The 17,142-nt window shown below is 40.2% G+C and overlaps 2 protein-coding genes across 5 annotated transcripts in view; one reads left to right on the forward strand and one right to left on the reverse strand.

Moving 5' to 3' along the window:
• The window catches only part of GSAP (gamma-secretase activating protein), an 88,287-nt gene extending 83,064 nt beyond the window's left edge, over positions 1-5,223 (forward strand). For 3 of the 4 annotated variants that reach the window (XM_068972381.1, XM_068972382.1, XM_068972383.1), the window contains 4 exons: positions 463-524; positions 2,018-2,119; positions 2,291-2,390; positions 2,782-5,223. In XM_068972381.1, the coding sequence (XP_068828482.1) occupies positions 463-524; positions 2,018-2,119; positions 2,291-2,390; positions 2,782-2,873 (356 nt within the window). In that variant the 3' untranslated portion in view covers positions 2,874-5,223. The remainder of the gene's footprint in view (positions 1-462; positions 525-2,017; positions 2,120-2,290; positions 2,391-2,781) is intronic. The other variant, XM_068972384.1, reaches the window with a different exon arrangement.
• A 287-nt stretch (positions 5,224-5,510) lies between these two features.
• The window catches only part of CCDC146 (coiled-coil domain containing 146), a 116,783-nt gene continuing 105,151 nt past the window's right edge, over positions 5,511-17,142 (reverse strand). The window contains exons 13-18 of the mRNA XM_068973368.1: positions 16,868-17,092; positions 15,059-15,287; positions 11,630-11,758; positions 10,952-11,089; positions 7,016-7,264; positions 5,511-5,714 (exon numbers count right to left, since the gene is read on the reverse strand). Of these exons, the coding sequence (XP_068829469.1) occupies positions 5,511-5,714; positions 7,016-7,264; positions 10,952-11,089; positions 11,630-11,758; positions 15,059-15,287; positions 16,868-17,092 (1,174 nt within the window). The remainder of the gene's footprint in view (positions 5,715-7,015; positions 7,265-10,951; positions 11,090-11,629; positions 11,759-15,058; positions 15,288-16,867; positions 17,093-17,142) is intronic.

Below are 17,142 nucleotides of genomic sequence, written 5' to 3' on the forward strand. Positions count from 1 at the left end.
TGTCCTCTCAAAGTAAGACTTGGAATGTAAGGAAAAATGGGAGATACAGTACCTATGGGAATTTGAATTTGAAAAAAGGTCTGTAATATAATAACTATTAAATTATTCAACTGTGGTACTTTATAGATGAGTTTTGTTAATATATATTGAAGTATTTGTCATTCCTCAAGGTGCCTTCTGTTTTAAGTTAGCAAAATTGCTTTGTGACTGGCAGCCTGTTTCAGAACGCTGTTCCATGATTTGTAGCAGCGGCTTCATTAAGAAATCCCTTTTTTATTCATAGAGACACAAACTAATATTTTCACAGCGTTGTTAGACTTGTCTTGGAAAACAAGGTTGGGATGTGTGTTATCAGGATGAAGCACTGAAGTATTAGCTTGCTCAGGTATTAAAACGGAGCTTTCTGTTTTGTTTTGTTTTCTTTTGTTTTATTTTGTTTGCCAATTTCTAACTTTCTTGTAGATCTGGACAATACAGAGAAAAATGAAAAACTAAAATTCAGCATCATCATGCGGCTTCCTCCGGTAACCCTGAAGTATACTTTATTTCCTAAGCCTTGGCATGTACCTTCTTTAATTTTTTCTTGCAAGAAGAGCATATGCTTGCTTTTGGGTTGAAGTCAATTGAATTTTTCACGCTTCAGCCTTTTCCAAGAAATCCCATCCGTCCCCACCCCTCTGTCTGCTGCCCCCGCTGGGCCTACCAAGTACTTGCCCCTCTGGCTGTGTGTGTGCTTCTTGGCACAGACCACCTAGAATGTTTAACCATTTTCTCCTCTTAGGAAACCACAGTAATATTTCCATCTGTGAGTCTGAGGGGAGGCAGAGGGGAAACACATGCTTTTGGCATTTAAACTGATAAATTTAAATACAGGTGAGGTCAGAAGGTTCTGGCAGGAAAACATTCCCGGGTTGAAGGAAAGATGAAAAACGTGAGCGAAAGGGTTAAACAGGCACTGCTTGTTTTTGTGGAGGATATTAGCTCTCTGAGTCAGAAATGCTGTGAAATTAAGAAATCCCACTGCAAGGTCTTCAGAGCCTCCAACTCTGTGGACTTCCTGGCCCCGAGAGCCTTGGCCAGCTCTGTGCTGTGTACATACCTTGAAGACTCATATCTCTAGCATGATCCTCCCACCAAGGGGTGTCTGATGCCTTTCGGGACCTAGTCATCTTGCTTTGTAACGTCTTCTCACCTTCACAGGCTTACCGAAGCAAAGGCAAGAATAGAAAACAAAGCATATTTTCCATGGCTAGATCTCTCTGGGGAGTATCTCTGAACATTTAGTTTGGTTTCTGAACATGTTTTTCTTTTCCCCTTATACTCTTTGGGAATTGAAATTTTTGAGCAAGACATTTTCAGAGTACATGCCTACAACCTTTAACTTCATATTAAAATATCACTTAGGGTTGGCATGCACATACTCAGTTTTGAAGAGTAACAGATGAACTCCATTTCAAAAACAAAAGATTTTGGCAACATCAGTGCACAAATTGCTTTCCACAGAGTTGCATTTAAGGGAATATTTATTCAAAATTCAGAAGCATACCTCATAGGAAATGGCCTTTCTCCAAGGTCATTAACTATAAAGATGACATCTTTTAGACTAACTAGCTGGAATACAGCTTGTAAAATTATGAATAGATATAAGATAAATTTACTTATTGCTGTGAGCTATAGGTGCCTCTCTCTATTTTTCCGTATTTTTAATTACTGACTTAAATTTTTTTAGTGTGGAAGGTACAGAAATTCCTACATACCCCTGTCCCTGCACATGCATGACCTCCCCCATTATCAACAGCCCCCACCATAATGGTCCATCTTCTACAATGGATGAACCCACACTGACACACCAGAATCATCAAAGTCCATGGATCACATCAGGGTTCGTGCTTGGTGTTGGTCATTCTGTGAGTTTGGACAAATGTATAAGGAGATATCTCTCATTGTTAGTATATACAGAGTATTTTTACTGCCCTAAAAATCCTCCTCTACATATTTTTTTAATTTGCAAAAATAGCTTACAGGTCAGAAGATCTGTCGACTTTGGGATCATCCTGTTAGTTCTAATATAATTTCACGGAACCATGTAAAGCGACTGCTTCAGAACTACAACAAGCAGGTGAGTCTGTGTGGAGCGGAGCCCTGCTATATGTTGTTTTGGAGCCTCTTGGTCCATTTGATGAATGGCCTGTCTTGGTGCTGAAGTATGGACAGCAATTTATAGTTCTTACCACTTTAAGTTCGTGCTTTTTCGGAGAATCAACTGACTTCACAGCTGTTTCCCTTTTAGCCCTGGAGTTCTGTCATGGACAAGTCGTCATTCAGTGTAGAGTTTCTGCCTCTGAACTACTTCATTCACATCCTGACAGACATCGAGTCCTCCAATCCAGGTTAAGTCACTCCTCTATTTCTCAGAATTTGCCTGTTTTTCCTTGGTACATCCATCAGCCTCTATTTACTCCTGTGTACCCTTTTCTTACCAAAATGTCCCTTGCTGGTAAGTAGGATCTTATTGCATTTGGTTTTAATTAGCAATATACAGTTTACTACCTAAATTACCATAACCACCTTTCAGGTTTAAAAAAAAATTAAGTTATAACCCATTTGGTTGGTGTGAATGGCCTTTCTTGGTGCTGAAGATGAATAAATTTTAACAACACATTCTCAGAATAATACATTTTACTAGGATATAAAATAACTATGATTTCAGTGAGTTGTAGGCACCATATTATAAACGTTCTATGACCTCATAGTAACTCTTTTCTCTGGTTTTCCTTTCAGCTCTGTATGCTTTTGAAGGACATGACAATGTGGATGCAAAATTTGTAGAGGAAGCAGCTCTGAAACACACCGCGATGCTTTTAGGATTATAAAGAGAAAATACAGTTATACCTGCTTCCAATATCTTAATCTTGCTTATGAGCTCCATTCTCATTGAGAATTCTTTAGCAATATTTTAAATTGGTAACCAAAGTCAGAGTACCTTGTTGAGCCATCTGAAGGTCAGTTTAATACTTTGTTCAGCTAGAAGTCAAGTGTAGAGAAATGACAACCTGTCCAAGGAGGCATGCAATGGTGTAAATTCTTCCAAGTGACTGATCTTGCTAGTACTCTCATTGGCCAAAAGTTAGCTTCTGTTATACTCTGAAATAAAATATGCTTCAAAAGTGTAGGAACAGTGCTTAGAAAAACAAAAATTAGACGTGTCATTGAGTATGTGACAAGCAGAAAAATTAAAAGTTGCAGAAAAACTCTATTGGAAGGAGGATACTATTTTAAAATACTAAATTTAAACAAAGTGAGATCTATTAATTCCAGTACAGAATAATTTGTAGAATACAACAGTTTGAACATACATAGAGTAGGATTTGTCTTTGTGAAGGTTCAGATGAAACTGTATTTAATATTATAAAGTGTTTTTTATATTTATAAAAGTTTGATTTAGCAATACCTCATCATTTAAAAAAAAACACTGAAAGTTTTAGCCTGACTCCTTTGTTCTTTGAACTTTGCCTTTTCATTCCTGTCAAGAATCATGAGTCCATGAACATGTTCCCCGAACCCCATGAAGCCTAATGAGTTCTCCCATTTGTCTTTTTTCCCCTTTCTCTTCTACAGTGACATTCCAACCATAATATAGTTGCTTCCTGTAAAAAGCCCATGACCCTTTACTTTTGTCTCTTTACGCTGTTTCCATCAGTGAACTTGTAACGTTTTAATGATTACAAACATCACTAGCTGGTGTAATAATTCAGCTTTTTAAAAATCATCACTGTATTCTAAAAATTATCCTTTCCTACACAATTTCCCGTTTTGGTTAAATCTTTCATGGTCACTGAGGTCAAAATCTTGGAGCCATATCAGCAAGGCGGTGCTGATTTTTCCTCCTGATAAGGTCACTATTTTTCATTCCCTACGCTTTCCTTTTCTCACCAGGGTTGTTTCTGTTGCTTTCTGAAGTCTAATTCATCTGACGCATATTTGAGATAAACACTAGTTTGATCCTATCACCACTTTCCTCATAATCCTTCAAGCACTTGGCATTTATTACAGGATAAATTCCAAACTCCTTGACATTCAAGTCTCCGATATCCTGCCTCATACACTTCCCTAGTACTAGTGTTCCCTTCGTACCACACTGGCTCACTGGGCCTGGAGCACGACTTTTGTCTTCTTACTTCCAAGTCTTCCTCAGGTTATTTCCCCCACCTGGAATTCCCCTCCACTTATTAAAATCTTATTTATGCTTAAGGGCCAGATAAAAAGTTGCATCTGAGTGATCGATCCCTGGCCACTCCAATGCACAGTGGTATCTCACTCTCCAGACCTGTAGCATTGTTGTAATATTTAAGCATTCAAACCTTTCTGATTTTTAAAAATTATTTTCCCTTTCAATATTGTTAAACCTCTAATGTGTTTGTTTTTTGAACCCTTAATTACTGTGTTTAAGTATGCAGTATTTTCCGGCATTAACCACAGCTTATACAGCATCACTTATAGGCACTCCCAAGGAATTGCTTTTTAATGATTTCACAAAGCAGTCAGGTAGGTTCAGGACTCCTAGACTGAGGAGGAGATTCAGTCTGTCTGTAAATCCAGTCTATCAGGTGGGGGCTTGGCACAGATTTTGTTTGGTTTAGAAAAACAAACGAATGTGATATTTTCACTCTCAGAGTAGAGAAATTAAATTTGTAACTGATATCAATATGAAATGACAGTAGTTTGAGCATATTAATGAGTGGAAGAACCACAGGCTTCAAATCTACTTGTGTATTTTTATATGAGAAAGTAAACAGAATCATGAAAGTATATTTGGGTGCAATACAATATAGAGTAATGAAATAAGTGAAACTGACCTCATTTTCAGCAGAGTTATAAATATTTTCATTGAAATTTTGAAAGATCTGGCATCAAAAGAAAGTAATCACTAGCATATTTGCCTATAATATTGTGGAAAATCTAGTTTTAAGAAAGGAAAAATAGGGCATGAATGTTTTGCACAAAAGGATTCTTTATTTGTAAACAGAATCATTTATAATGTCACTTTAAAAAAGTCAAGGTCCCTTACTGCTTTTCAGTTTAGATTTACCAACATCAACTTCCAGTATAGCTATTTACTTACCAAAATGAGTTATGCCCCTGTGATACTTGGGATATTTTTCTTTTAAACCATTTTTTCATTCTCTTTAAAGTGAGTATATTGAGCAGGATCTCCTTTTCTTTCTGTAATAAAGACCACTGCCAATTTCTGTACTTTGTTGAAAAGGTGTTTATTTTTATCGCATTTGTATAGCACTCAGACTACTATATATTTCTGAAATGTAATCAAGAGATGGAGTGAAAAAGAAAAATCGATGGGTGTGAAAGGAAGTATATGTTGTTGTCTGTTGGGTAATTGTGGATACTGTGTTTGTTTGTAATTTAGGGGTGTTTGCTGACATTTTCCAGCTGTGGATGTGAAAAAGCCTGGTTGAAGTATCTCCTTCAGAAGCCTGGGTTGGTTCACATGTTCAGATTTCAATCGGCTTTATAACAGGTTTCCTTATGTGTCTTATGTTGGCCCCAGGTTCACTGGGTTTGAAAGGAGCCAGAGCGCCATATGGTTTTGGCAGAGGAAGAGTGGCCTCTGCCTCTGGGATGTAGGCATTTGGACGCTGTTCTGCAGTCGTGTAAACACCATTGGGCAGCTGGCGAGTTTCAGCTCCCAAGAACTCCTGCAAAGAATGATTTATCCTTTTCAGTTTTTGAAAACAGTGGTTAAATCACTTTATCCCCAGGGCCCATCAGACACAGCTGGGTCTGAGCACCCGTTGGCTATGCTGGCCAACATTCTAAGGGACAAAAGGGTGTGAGGGTAGAGTCACCAAACACACCCACCCCCACACACATTTCCTCTCACTAGAATGACCCATGTTGCTCAAGCATCACTCTGTTCCTGGGGTTTAGGGTTTACCATAAACTGGTTGATAGGGCCTAAAGTCACCACATTCCAAACTCAGTATCTTACATTAAGCACTAGTTATTTCCATGTCTGTGACAAAGGCAGGATAATCTTTTTCCCTTGGTAGGTCACTGGTGAGCAAATGGTACAAAGGAAGAGATAAGGAGTAAAAGAGAATTAGAGGAAAGTAGTCAGCAGCTTGCTTTGAGCCTCAAGATTCTGCCTGTGTTTCTGGAAAACAGGAATCTCTTATAGCATTAAAAAGAACTTAGGGGAAAAAATGGAGACAGGTAAATGACAGCTGGGACACCACAGGTAAAAATCTGAATGCCTTCAAAAATACAATCCTAGGCAGTGCGTGTGAGAATGATAAGTCAGACCCTATTTTCAAGAATTCTTAGTATGTGTTTGGAGTATATTTTTTCTTGGCTTAGAGAGTGAATAGTGATCTTCTGGGGATGTCTGCCCCATAGTCAAGAGTAAGTTGTAGGTCTCTTTTGAAAGAGATGCCTAATTCCACTCTAAGATTATTGAAAAATCATGGGAGTAGGAAAAGAACTGGACACAAAGCCCCTAGGTGGGGCCAGTGATAGAGTTAGGTCCTTGGTGGGAGAAGGGTGGCACTGGAGTCATCACTTCTGCACCAAATGCAGAGTCTTCAGAAGCCTGTGATGAGCATATGCTTGAGGCCTTACAATATGCTGTGGTGGCCACAGCAGATGGACATCGAAGAGCAAGGTATGGTCTGAGCAGGGCTGCAAAGACAGAGACTGGAGACCTAAGATAGAACCAGTGCCAGCGTGGTCATTGCCGTGCTAGCGGGAGGCCCTGGCGTGGGACTTGGTGCTTGCCAAATGCTCTCCAGGGAATATTCTGACCCTTGGCACTGTTGTATTTGACTACATACATAATAGCTTAAAAAAGGCAAAACTTCTCTCTAATCAGTTGTTAGGACTCCGTGTGCTGTGGAGTAGAAAAATTTCATGTATTTCGGGAGGATTGACAACCCCTGAAACAGCCCTTCCTGGCACACTTCATAAATGCAATGTAGAAAATAAAGAAGCCACAGCTTACCCGAGACTTTTCAGCGATGGCCAAGGCATACATTTCTTCATCTCGAAGTACTTTCAGCCATTCTCTCTCAATCTCTTTATTGAGGGGAAGACCCTTTTCCATCCTGGAATTGCAAGTGAAGATGAACTCTTCCTTCTCCTTGACTTCCTTTTGGAGTTCAATGGCCATAGCTTGTTTCATGGACAGCTCGGCAACAAGAGCCATCATTTTTTCAGTAGCATCTTTGATCTTTTTCTGGTAGCCATTCATCTAGGATTGAAAAGCCCAAGGCTTAGCCTATGTATACACTCCATGCAGACAGGCTACTGGCTGGCTGTGATAGTGGGTGGCATTCTTGCCTGAAGAAGGGAGAGGTTAAGTGGGAATTCACAGAGACTAAGGACTGGAGGAGACCTCAGAGATTCAGCGCAACACTCTGGCTGTGAAATAAGGACAGGAGGAAGGAAAAGAAAGAGATCTGTTCATCTAGGCAATGGATTTCCAGGTGGGTAGAATTGAGGGGAATCGTTTAGTGTCTCCATATTTAAGAGGTGGTAAGAACAAGGGAAAGGATATTCTTGATGTCTTTAAGTTTTGACCTGATTTTGCCTTCTTGCTAGTTTGCTACTTATCCAGGGGGGAGAATCTGATAGAATGGAACTGTATTAGTTACAGTGTATTAACACTGGCTTAAATAAGATAATCAGCATCTGTGATGATTTTTAACAGAAGCTATTAAACATGTGTGTTTTATTGATCATAGTTCCAAGGATGCAACATTATGAGGTCATAAGCAAGCATGAGCTGAACTGGACCATCTGGACAGTAATTTGATGAAATGTAATATTCCTAGTTGTGTGTGTTTACATGCATGTACTTACCTTTTCATATAAGCTATTTATCATTGAATTAAAGAATCAAAGAATTAAAAGATTAGACTAAGTGGAAATTTTGATTTTAAAGGACAGAAAAGAAGTAAAAGTTGGAATTGGTTCCTTTAAGCTTTCTGGCCCACTGCATGGCCTTTCAATGTGGCCTTAGCCCTGGTGGGGCAGTAAGAGATGACTCCTCCCACCTGCCAACACTCACTGTTGTATTACTTTGCCTTAGTATTTCTTCATTTCCTTTCACTACTGACATCATAGTATAAATGTATTTGGGTATGGCCTGTCATCCCACAGGAATGTATTCTTCATGGGGACAAGGTCTATTTGTTTTACTCATAATGTTCCCAGTGCTTAGAATATAGGAGGCAAAATTAAAAACTGAATGTTTGTTGAATGAAGGAATGAATACGTTCTTAGTCTAATTGCTCAGTCCTTTGAACCAAGGTAAACTGAGACACAAATATGAGCTTCCAAAAACTACACCCTACCTCAAAACACTTTCTTCCCTAGAGTATATACTGGTCTATCTGTACATTTGCTTACAGAAACGTTGCTGCTGGTGATTTAGCTTTCCTCTGAAAATATAATGACCAATTATTATGTGCAAACTTTGTCTCTTTAATGGAATAGGGAATATAATTTTATTTTGGTTGCACTGGATCTTCGTTGCTGCATGCAGGCGTTCTCTAGTTGCAACGAGCGGGGGCTACTCTCTAGTTGTGTTCCATGGGCTTCTCATTGTGGTAGTTTCTCTGTTGTGGAACAAGGGCAAGCAGGCTTCAGTAGTTGTGGCACACAGGCTTAGCTGCCCCATGGAATGTAGAATCTTCCCAGACCAGAGACTGAACCCATGTCCCCTACAGTGGCAGGCAGATTCTTAACCACTGGACCATCAGGGAAGTCTGGGAATATAAATTTTTATAACTCTTCTATGCTGTACTAATTTTTAGGAAGCATAATTTGAATAAAAATGATAGGCATTCAAAGCTTCAATGATGAGTCATTATCTCTTTTAAATGTCATTAATTAATCCGCCATTGCACACTTGAATGTATGTATAAGTAACCAGCCTTTCTTCTCCTCTACAAAAAAATAAAACAACCATGGTGTTATTCTGGGTTCTCTAAGTCTTTGCTGACATTTCACACTTTCTGTTCATTTGGGAAACTTGAAGATGAGCCATAAGCTCTCCAGGAGAGATGAGAGATGAGCTATGCAACCTTGCTGAGCACCTTCAAGGGGCCAGACATTTCTGCTTCACTATGTGATGCTTGCCGCCATGTTAGCTGATATCACACCCATTTCACAGATCAGTAAACTGAGTTTTAAGATTGTGTATACTTCTCAAGATCACTTGCTAGTGTTGATAAATCACAGATCTGGGATCTGAATGTCTTGTCTTCCAACTCTGCCTACTATGAAGAGGTTATTTTAAATGGAAGAGGATGAAAGCCAGGTAGAGAGCATGGAAGGTGGAGAAAGGAAAGGGGAAATAAATCATGAGGACAGGACTCAATTCTGTTGGAACCTTCCTGGCCACGTGTATGGTCTCGACAGCTCCTATTTGTGTTACTCTGGCTTTCCAGTTGACTACCGGAGAGACTGCCATCAGCTTTGACAAGCCAGCCCTCAGCAAAACCAACTTCCCCCACAGAAAGGGAAATTCATTTTCCAAAAGAAAGGAAGGCAACATTTAAAGAAACTCCAGATATGCTAATTTAGGCTAAGTTTATGAGCTTAAAAAAGTTTCTTAAGGTTTCTTATTTTATGAGGCAAAGCTGAGATTTGCACAAGTGCTGCAGTCCATTAGTGGAAATGATTAGAGCGGAAGAGGAAAAACCAAATAAAAGTGGCCAAGAAGGCTTCAGATTTACAATAGTTGAGTGTGCCAGAACTGTTTCTCAAACAAAACCGTCAACTTATTCAATAAATGTTTTTCTAGAGGTTAGTACATGCGAGGCATCTGGAAAACTAAGAGTAAGAAAGAACCACTGCCCTCAGGAGCCACAGTGGGAGGCATAGCGTCACTGTTATCCGTGGCATCTTCTTAACCGTTTCCTCCCTTTTGCAGTGTGTGGACATTGGGCCCTTTCCCCTTTTGCACACAGCAGCTCGAGTGACTGTTGCTGACTGAATAAAACCCTGAGCTGTCACAGAAGGATTCTCCAAGGCGCCAGGGAGGCCAGGCAGGCAGCAGACCCTCTGACTCCAGACAGTGCAAAGTCCTGTTGCATCCTAATCGCCAGCCTCGCTCCTCTTGGTATAGCTTCCAGAGTCTCTGCCTGACCCCTAAGCTTTGGATCAGAAGCCCTGGTATATTAAGCTTAGGGAATTAGGAAGCTCAGTGTTACTGGCCTTTCTTCACTAGTGGGGCCTGGTGGCAGCTCCACCCTGTGGTGTTGTGTGATTGCTATTCTCTTTAATGGTTCCCTTCCATTCTGGGGGGCTTCCCTGGTGGCTAAGTGGTAAAGAATCTGCCTACCAATATAGGAGACGTAGGTTGGTCCCTGGGTCAGGAAAATTCCCCTGGAGAAGGAAATGGCAACCTACTCCAGTATTCTTGCCTGGGAAATCCCATGGACAGAGGAGCTTAGCAGGCTACAATCCATGGGGTTGCAAAAGAGTCAGACACGACTTAGAGACTAAACAACAACACTATTGCTGGGATCTGGCTGCTTCTAGATTTAGGCAATTCCCATGCAAACTGCTGGATAAGTGAGCCCCTCCCTTCACAAGGAAGTAGAAAGGATTTAACATGGCGCATGAAATATGAAGATAATGATGGTCATTTTTGAGTACGTACTCTGTTAAGTGAAATTTGTGTACTGTCATTGAAAGGCTTAGAACTTCCCATTATAATGAGAATTCATTCAGGGAAACAAGACTGAAACTTACCTTGGGCAATTCTCTTAAGAGTCATCTTTACAGTATAAATTTTAATTCTTTGTATTTCTCTAGTTATACAGCCTAACCTCTCCAGGACTTTTCTCAGCAAATGAAGCCACCTATGGAAAGTGGAGGGTGATAGAGGAGGAAGGGCAGAAGAGAGAGGGCAGGGACTTGGGCAGACCTTCTTGGCTAAGAGTAGTGTGTCCTGCTTGCAGGCCTGCGTCTTGCTGTAGAGCCTGTCTGTGAGCCGGGAGATCTGTTCATAGATGAAATCCTTCTCCAGCAACTTCTCCTCCTTCTTAGCCAGCTGTAGTTCCAGCTACAGTTAAAAAGAATTTCAAAGGGAGAAAAAAAGTCATGCAAGTCAAAGTCTTTCCTAATTAGAGTACTATTCCCCCTTTTCCCCAGTGAAAACCCCTTGCCTTCATAACTCCAGAAGGTCTTTAGAGCTGGACGAAGCCCGGACTTACCCTCTCCAACCTCCTCCATCCCCTCCCCTCACATGCGCTATGGAGTTCTTTCTCCCCATGGCGAACAATGGACCTCTCGGCTCCATCTAGCTCCCATATTGTCATTCCTCTGATATGCTCCCATCAGGAAGACTAATTCATTTAAGATGCCAGAACTGCTCCCATGGGCTGTGAGACAGAGATGGGTATCTTGAAAGCACTCACATTTTGCTTCTTTTGGCAACAGCTAAAGTCAAGCTTAGATTTTGTTACTAAATTACAATGAAAGGACTATATTAGTGACTAGAATCATGAGGGATTAATCTGCATAACATGAGACGGTACCACAGATATCTGTGACGCTGATCAACAAGAGGACAACAGATGCTATTTTAAGAGAAGACATTTACCGCATCCATTTTTTTGATCATTTCTTCCTCAGTCATATCTTTCCCTGGAAGTAAGCGTGTTCTGTTCTCACCCTCAGGGTTTATAAACTTTTTCTCCAGGTCTTTTATTTTGTCTGTACACTGTGAAAACTATTAAACAAGAAAGAAACATTAACTTTGCTCAGTAAATCTTAAAGTCACATAGCCCAGGGTCTTTAGGGTCCCTCCAGGCAAAGTTGGAAGGGAATTCTTAACCCTTCAGCTGGGACTCGGGGTGAGACAGTATTTCTTCTCACTCATGGTACCAGGAGGAAGATGCCTGTTGATTCTATTAATACAAAGCAAAGTGGTGATTTCTAGGGCACCAAAAAAAAAAAAGACTTTATAACCAGTCCTTTTATTACTTCCCATTTGTGTTATATTCATGGGATGCCGTGTAGCTGTAGAGCTCTGACTATACATGCTTGATCTCTTTATCGCATACTGTTACAGGGGCCAAGGTAGACTGCACACAGGGTACTCAACACACGAGCCTCCAGTTTAAATCCCTTGCTGGCAATAGGCTTAATGGCCTACCAGAGAAGAGTGGAGTTCTTATTACTAGGTGAAAACAGTGTACAGTCTGTGAGGAATAGCCTGAACTATCTGTATTTTTTTTGGTAAACACCCAATAGGTTGTTTCATATATCAACTATATTTGTTGACCCTGAGACTTTGGAGGTAGATGAAGAAATACAGAAACTCCCAAGTAGGAGTGGCAGCTAGACCTAGCTGTTTTATAGGTAGAGATGTTGAACACAGTGAAATCCAAGAGTCATCACTTTTAGCTTTTCTACTGAAAATCTGTCAGGCAAATCATTTATCTTCTCTAAACCTTAGTTTCCTCAACTGTCAAATGGGAAAATAAATCCCAAACTCATGGGATTGATCCATTAAAAGAGATAATACATTTAGAGTACTTAACATATCCAAGAGTGATACAGGTAGAATTTAAAATTTTAAATTTATTCTCGTCCTCCCAACAAAAAAGAATTTCAAATGGTGACATGAATATTTTTTTCTCTCTCCACACTTCCTAATTGCCCTTAATATGGAGTCAAAGTATCCTTGTATGTGTAACTAAGCATTTGTTGTATTTGTTATTAATAATATTTAATGTCTCCATGGTTAATTAGGGAATTAAATAGGAAAAAAATATGGTACTTGCTTATCAAAGTGGTACCTTGATTGATCTTATTTTCCCATGGGCTTGAAGAAAACCTGTTTCCTTTTTCTATATAAAATGGTGTTCTTATGTCCTTAAATAGTTCACATGACTTCTGAGAAGCCTAAAAAGAGGCTATCATTGTAAGTAAAATATTGCAGGAAAATGTGACTCATGATAATCCTTGGATTAGACTGTTGGACAATTAAGAACTGTTGCAAGAAACCAAAAAATTCAAACCTTAAGAGAATTCTGAAAATGATACAAAAAAGAGGAAGATTGGGGGAAGAAAAAAAAAAAGCACAAAACACTGTCACTGTAACAAACAACAGGACGTGACAGGGATCTGGCACTACACGGCAGGGGCTTGCCTGAAGTTCAAAATTTCACATCATATCCTTCAAAGCACAAAGTGATTCGTGCTCAGTATACAATTAAATAATTAGATGCAGTCTGAAGACTAATGGGAAACTTTCTATTCAGCTGTTCTTTGGCTTAGAACTAAGATGGCCCCTGGGAGGGGGCAATCCGGAATGGTGAGGCTGTGGAAGGGAGATGGTGGAGGATGAAGGAAGGATGGAAAGACAAGGCTGTGAAATGGAGCTAGGCTGGGGTGCTGCATGGGCCAATACACCTGGGGGACTGTTCCCAGAGGTGAGGTGGTCCTAAGAACTCTACTTGTCTGATACTTAATTTGAATTCCTTTGCATTTCTTTAACGTATCCTCTTACACTGGTGTCCCAGTTCTTCAGTAAAGTCAGTTTACAGACACAGACCTCACAGAATGGCCTTGTGTCAGTGCAGGCGGAAAGAGGAGTGTGACACAGAAGTGCACCAGACACCATGTTTGCGATCTGAGGAGGGGATCCCCCAAATGAGCCACAGATTGGAAGCAGGAGTCAGTTTGTGGGAGACCTGGGGGAGGCCTGGGGGCTCTGACTCAGGGCTGCACTTATTGAAGAAGTGAACTGGAGAACACAAAGCTAAAGAAACTCTGGAATCCAAACCTTAGTGTATTTGTGCAAAATGAAAGATCCTTTTGTCTGTATAGCATATTACATATTCAAATGCCATGAAATAGTACACGCATCATCCAGTTTCATAAAGTCCTATAAATTGCCAAGACATGATTAAAAAAAAAAAAAAGACCCAGAACTGTGTCTATAGCGTGAACTGATAAAATCATTTGCCTGTATACCTAGAAAAAGACCAGAAGGCTCTCATCTAAATTTTTCATAAGTTTAATAGTAATTATATCTTAGGGATGTAATTTTTTCTTTAACTTTTTAACATGTTTTACAAAACTTCGTAAGTGGAACTTGTCTTAGTTTTATAATAAAAAAATCTGAAAGCAAACAGGACTTTATAGAAAACAGGTTAAAATGTGTTCCTGCTACATTGAATCAATGGGAAAAATTTAGCCTCAAATGTTTTAGTTTTTTTTTTCTTCTATTTTCACTAAGAAAAAAAGTGTAATTATTACATAAGAAGAAAACAGCTTTATATTAATGGTTTTATTTATTGGCTATTTTGTGTTTAAATGCTATGACTTTATTCCACTTTAAAAAAACCACATCAAAGGCCAAGTTATTAAATTAGAGGGAAATTACAGGTGTTAACAAGGAGTTATGATTATCAATGTATAAGAAACAAAAATCTTGGCTCTAGAGAACAAGAGCATCAAAAATAAGAGAGCTAGATGGTCTGCAAGATCTTCCAGCAGGCATCAAAAACCTAATTATGTGGGTGGTGGTGGAAGCCTGTCATCTTCCCGGGTGGTGAAGTGGTAAAATATCCACCTGCCAATGCAGAAGATGTGGGGTTCAATCCCTGGGTCAGGAAGATGCCCTGGAGAAGGAAATGGCAACCCACTCCAGTATTCTTGCCTGGGAAATCTTGTGGACAGAGGAGCCTGGTGGGCTACTGTCATGGGGTCAGCTACAGTCTAACATGACTAAGCACACACAGCGAGAGCCAGCTCTGAAGAAGCTGAGCTAGAGTTGAGATTTGTGAGAGTCTAAATTCCAAGAAAGGCAGAAAGTGATTCACCAGGGATTGAAAGACAGTCTATAGTTCAGATGTCTGAAGCACAGATTGTACCCTGACATTTAACTCATGAGTTCTCCTAGGTACCAGGAGTAGCATGCCTTGATTTACAAGAAAGAACTTATATGACATACAAACAAAGGAGGAAAAAAAAAAAAGGCAAATGGTCCCAGAAATTTTGTCATGAATATATTTCCCACCTGAATCTGGAGCACTGCCAAGTCAGCATCCAAAGCACTCTTGACTGGCAGTAATTTCCGGGTCACGTGAATCTGTCTTTGCTTTTCAGCAATCTTGAGTTTCAGGAATCGGATCTTTTCCTCCAGGACATGAAGTTCAATTTCTCCATTTAGCTTCATCTTCTCTTGGATATTTATTTTTTCATAAAAAATGCACACTTCCTCTTCCCGCTCTATCAGCTGAACACCACTACGGTCAAATTGAAAGGCAGAGGCTGAGAGGATTTTGAGGCCACTGTTTTACTAGTCATTGTGGTCCCCTCTGGATTTGGGTGCAAAATAACACATCAACATTGCATAATTCCAGAAGACAACAGATACTCACTGTTGGCTTTCTAGTTAAACTCTTACATTTTGAATTTTTCTGGGCATGAGACAGAGAGGGTTGTTTAGCATCTGGACTCTGAGCTAACTGTGTTGTTGGCTGGCCTTAGTATATCTGCAAGTCCCAAAGGTTTTCCCTGGGTAGGAAAGAATGTCACTCCCCACACATGAACAACGTGATCCCAGAGTCTGATTTTCTGCAGACCCTTTTCATGGGCCAGACTCGCCAGCCAAGATCTGGCCAGAGGTGCCCAGGCAGGCGGCCAGGGAACGTGTTTCTTGCAGCTCTTCTGCTCTCTCTAACACGCCAGACCCATTAGGCTCTTTCACAGTTAAATATTTCTGATGCACGCTTCCCCATAAGCAAAATCCTGCCTTTTGAAATCATGCCAGGGGAAAGACCCCTCCTGAGGAGACTATGGGGAAAAAACAAAGTAAGAATTTTCTAATTCCAGCCTCACAGAACTGACCAGGGTCTGGGAACACACTGCCTACATGCTTTGATTTGTGCCAGGAGCCACATGAGAGGACTTTGTTTTCCCAGAGAGAACACCTGCCAGGCCTTTGAAAAAATTGTGTTTGTCAGGACCCTGAAGTTCTCCCCTGACACTGTCTGCATCTATTATCCCAGAATTATCCCATCTATTATCCCAAAGCAATCTTTCATTGCCTTTTCTTTCTCTCGCCTCCCTCAAGACATGTGTGAACAGGGTTATATTTGGTTACTCTTAGCTCTGTTTTTTTTCTCACTTGCTGTTCACTGGGTCATCTCCTGAGCTTCTTTGATCTCTTGACATCAGAAGCCAGGTGCGATGCTTTATCACCTTTTTTACTTTCAGGGCCCAGCACTTACACAGAACACAGCCTTACACAGAACTGCACACAAGCAAGGTTTGATGAAAAAAAAAAACGTAATGCCTGACATAATTACTACAAGGTTCTATAGTCTCAAATGCCAGATTTCTTAGAGCACAAGAAACTTGGGAAAACTGTTAAGTAGTAATTGATTAATATTATTATAGCTGGGAGAAATAATACTTCAAGGGTAACACCTTTTGAAGGTGATACTTACTTGCTGAGAAAATGTACTGGGTGAATCATTTAATAAATCTGTCCCCAAAGTGAATACAAGATCCAAAGATGACTTATTTATATCAATTATTCTGAAATAATTTCATAGTATCCTAAATGGTAGCCTGAGAAAGGACTGTGATCTTTAAGCGAGCAGCTTCCCAAACCCTTCTCTTGCCTGTCTCTCTTATGAGGACAAAGTGTCTTATTGTCAAGGAAAGCATACAGCCCCCCTCCCTGCCCTGCAGAGGCTAATGACATCTAAGTGTCAAAGGTCCCTCACTGTTCACTGTCAAGTCTAGATAGAAAAATGGGCAACACTTCTAAATCAGGTCTCTGGGTTCTTTACTCTCACATCAGGTTCCTGGTTTTCACCTTTCATTTCGACGCTGAACAGCTCTTTCATATTTCTTCCGAAGCTGTACCATCTCCTCTTCAATCATTGTGATCATGTTGGCAAGTCTGTCGATGTTATTTAACTGGGCTTCTTTCTTCTCTTTCATTTCTTGAAGTTTTGCTATGATTTTGCACACATCGTTCTGCATGCTTTCTCTGATGGTAATGTTGTTGGCATGCTTCAGCATAGAATTTTGTAGCTTTCTTTTAAAAATAATGGGAAAATGGGTATGATTATAACTTCCTTTAGTTTC

Source organism: Capricornis sumatraensis, chromosome 5, assembly GCF_032405125.1.
Source record: "Capricornis sumatraensis isolate serow.1 chromosome 5, serow.2, whole genome shotgun sequence".
Taxonomy (NCBI): domain Eukaryota; kingdom Metazoa; phylum Chordata; class Mammalia; order Artiodactyla; family Bovidae; genus Capricornis; species Capricornis sumatraensis.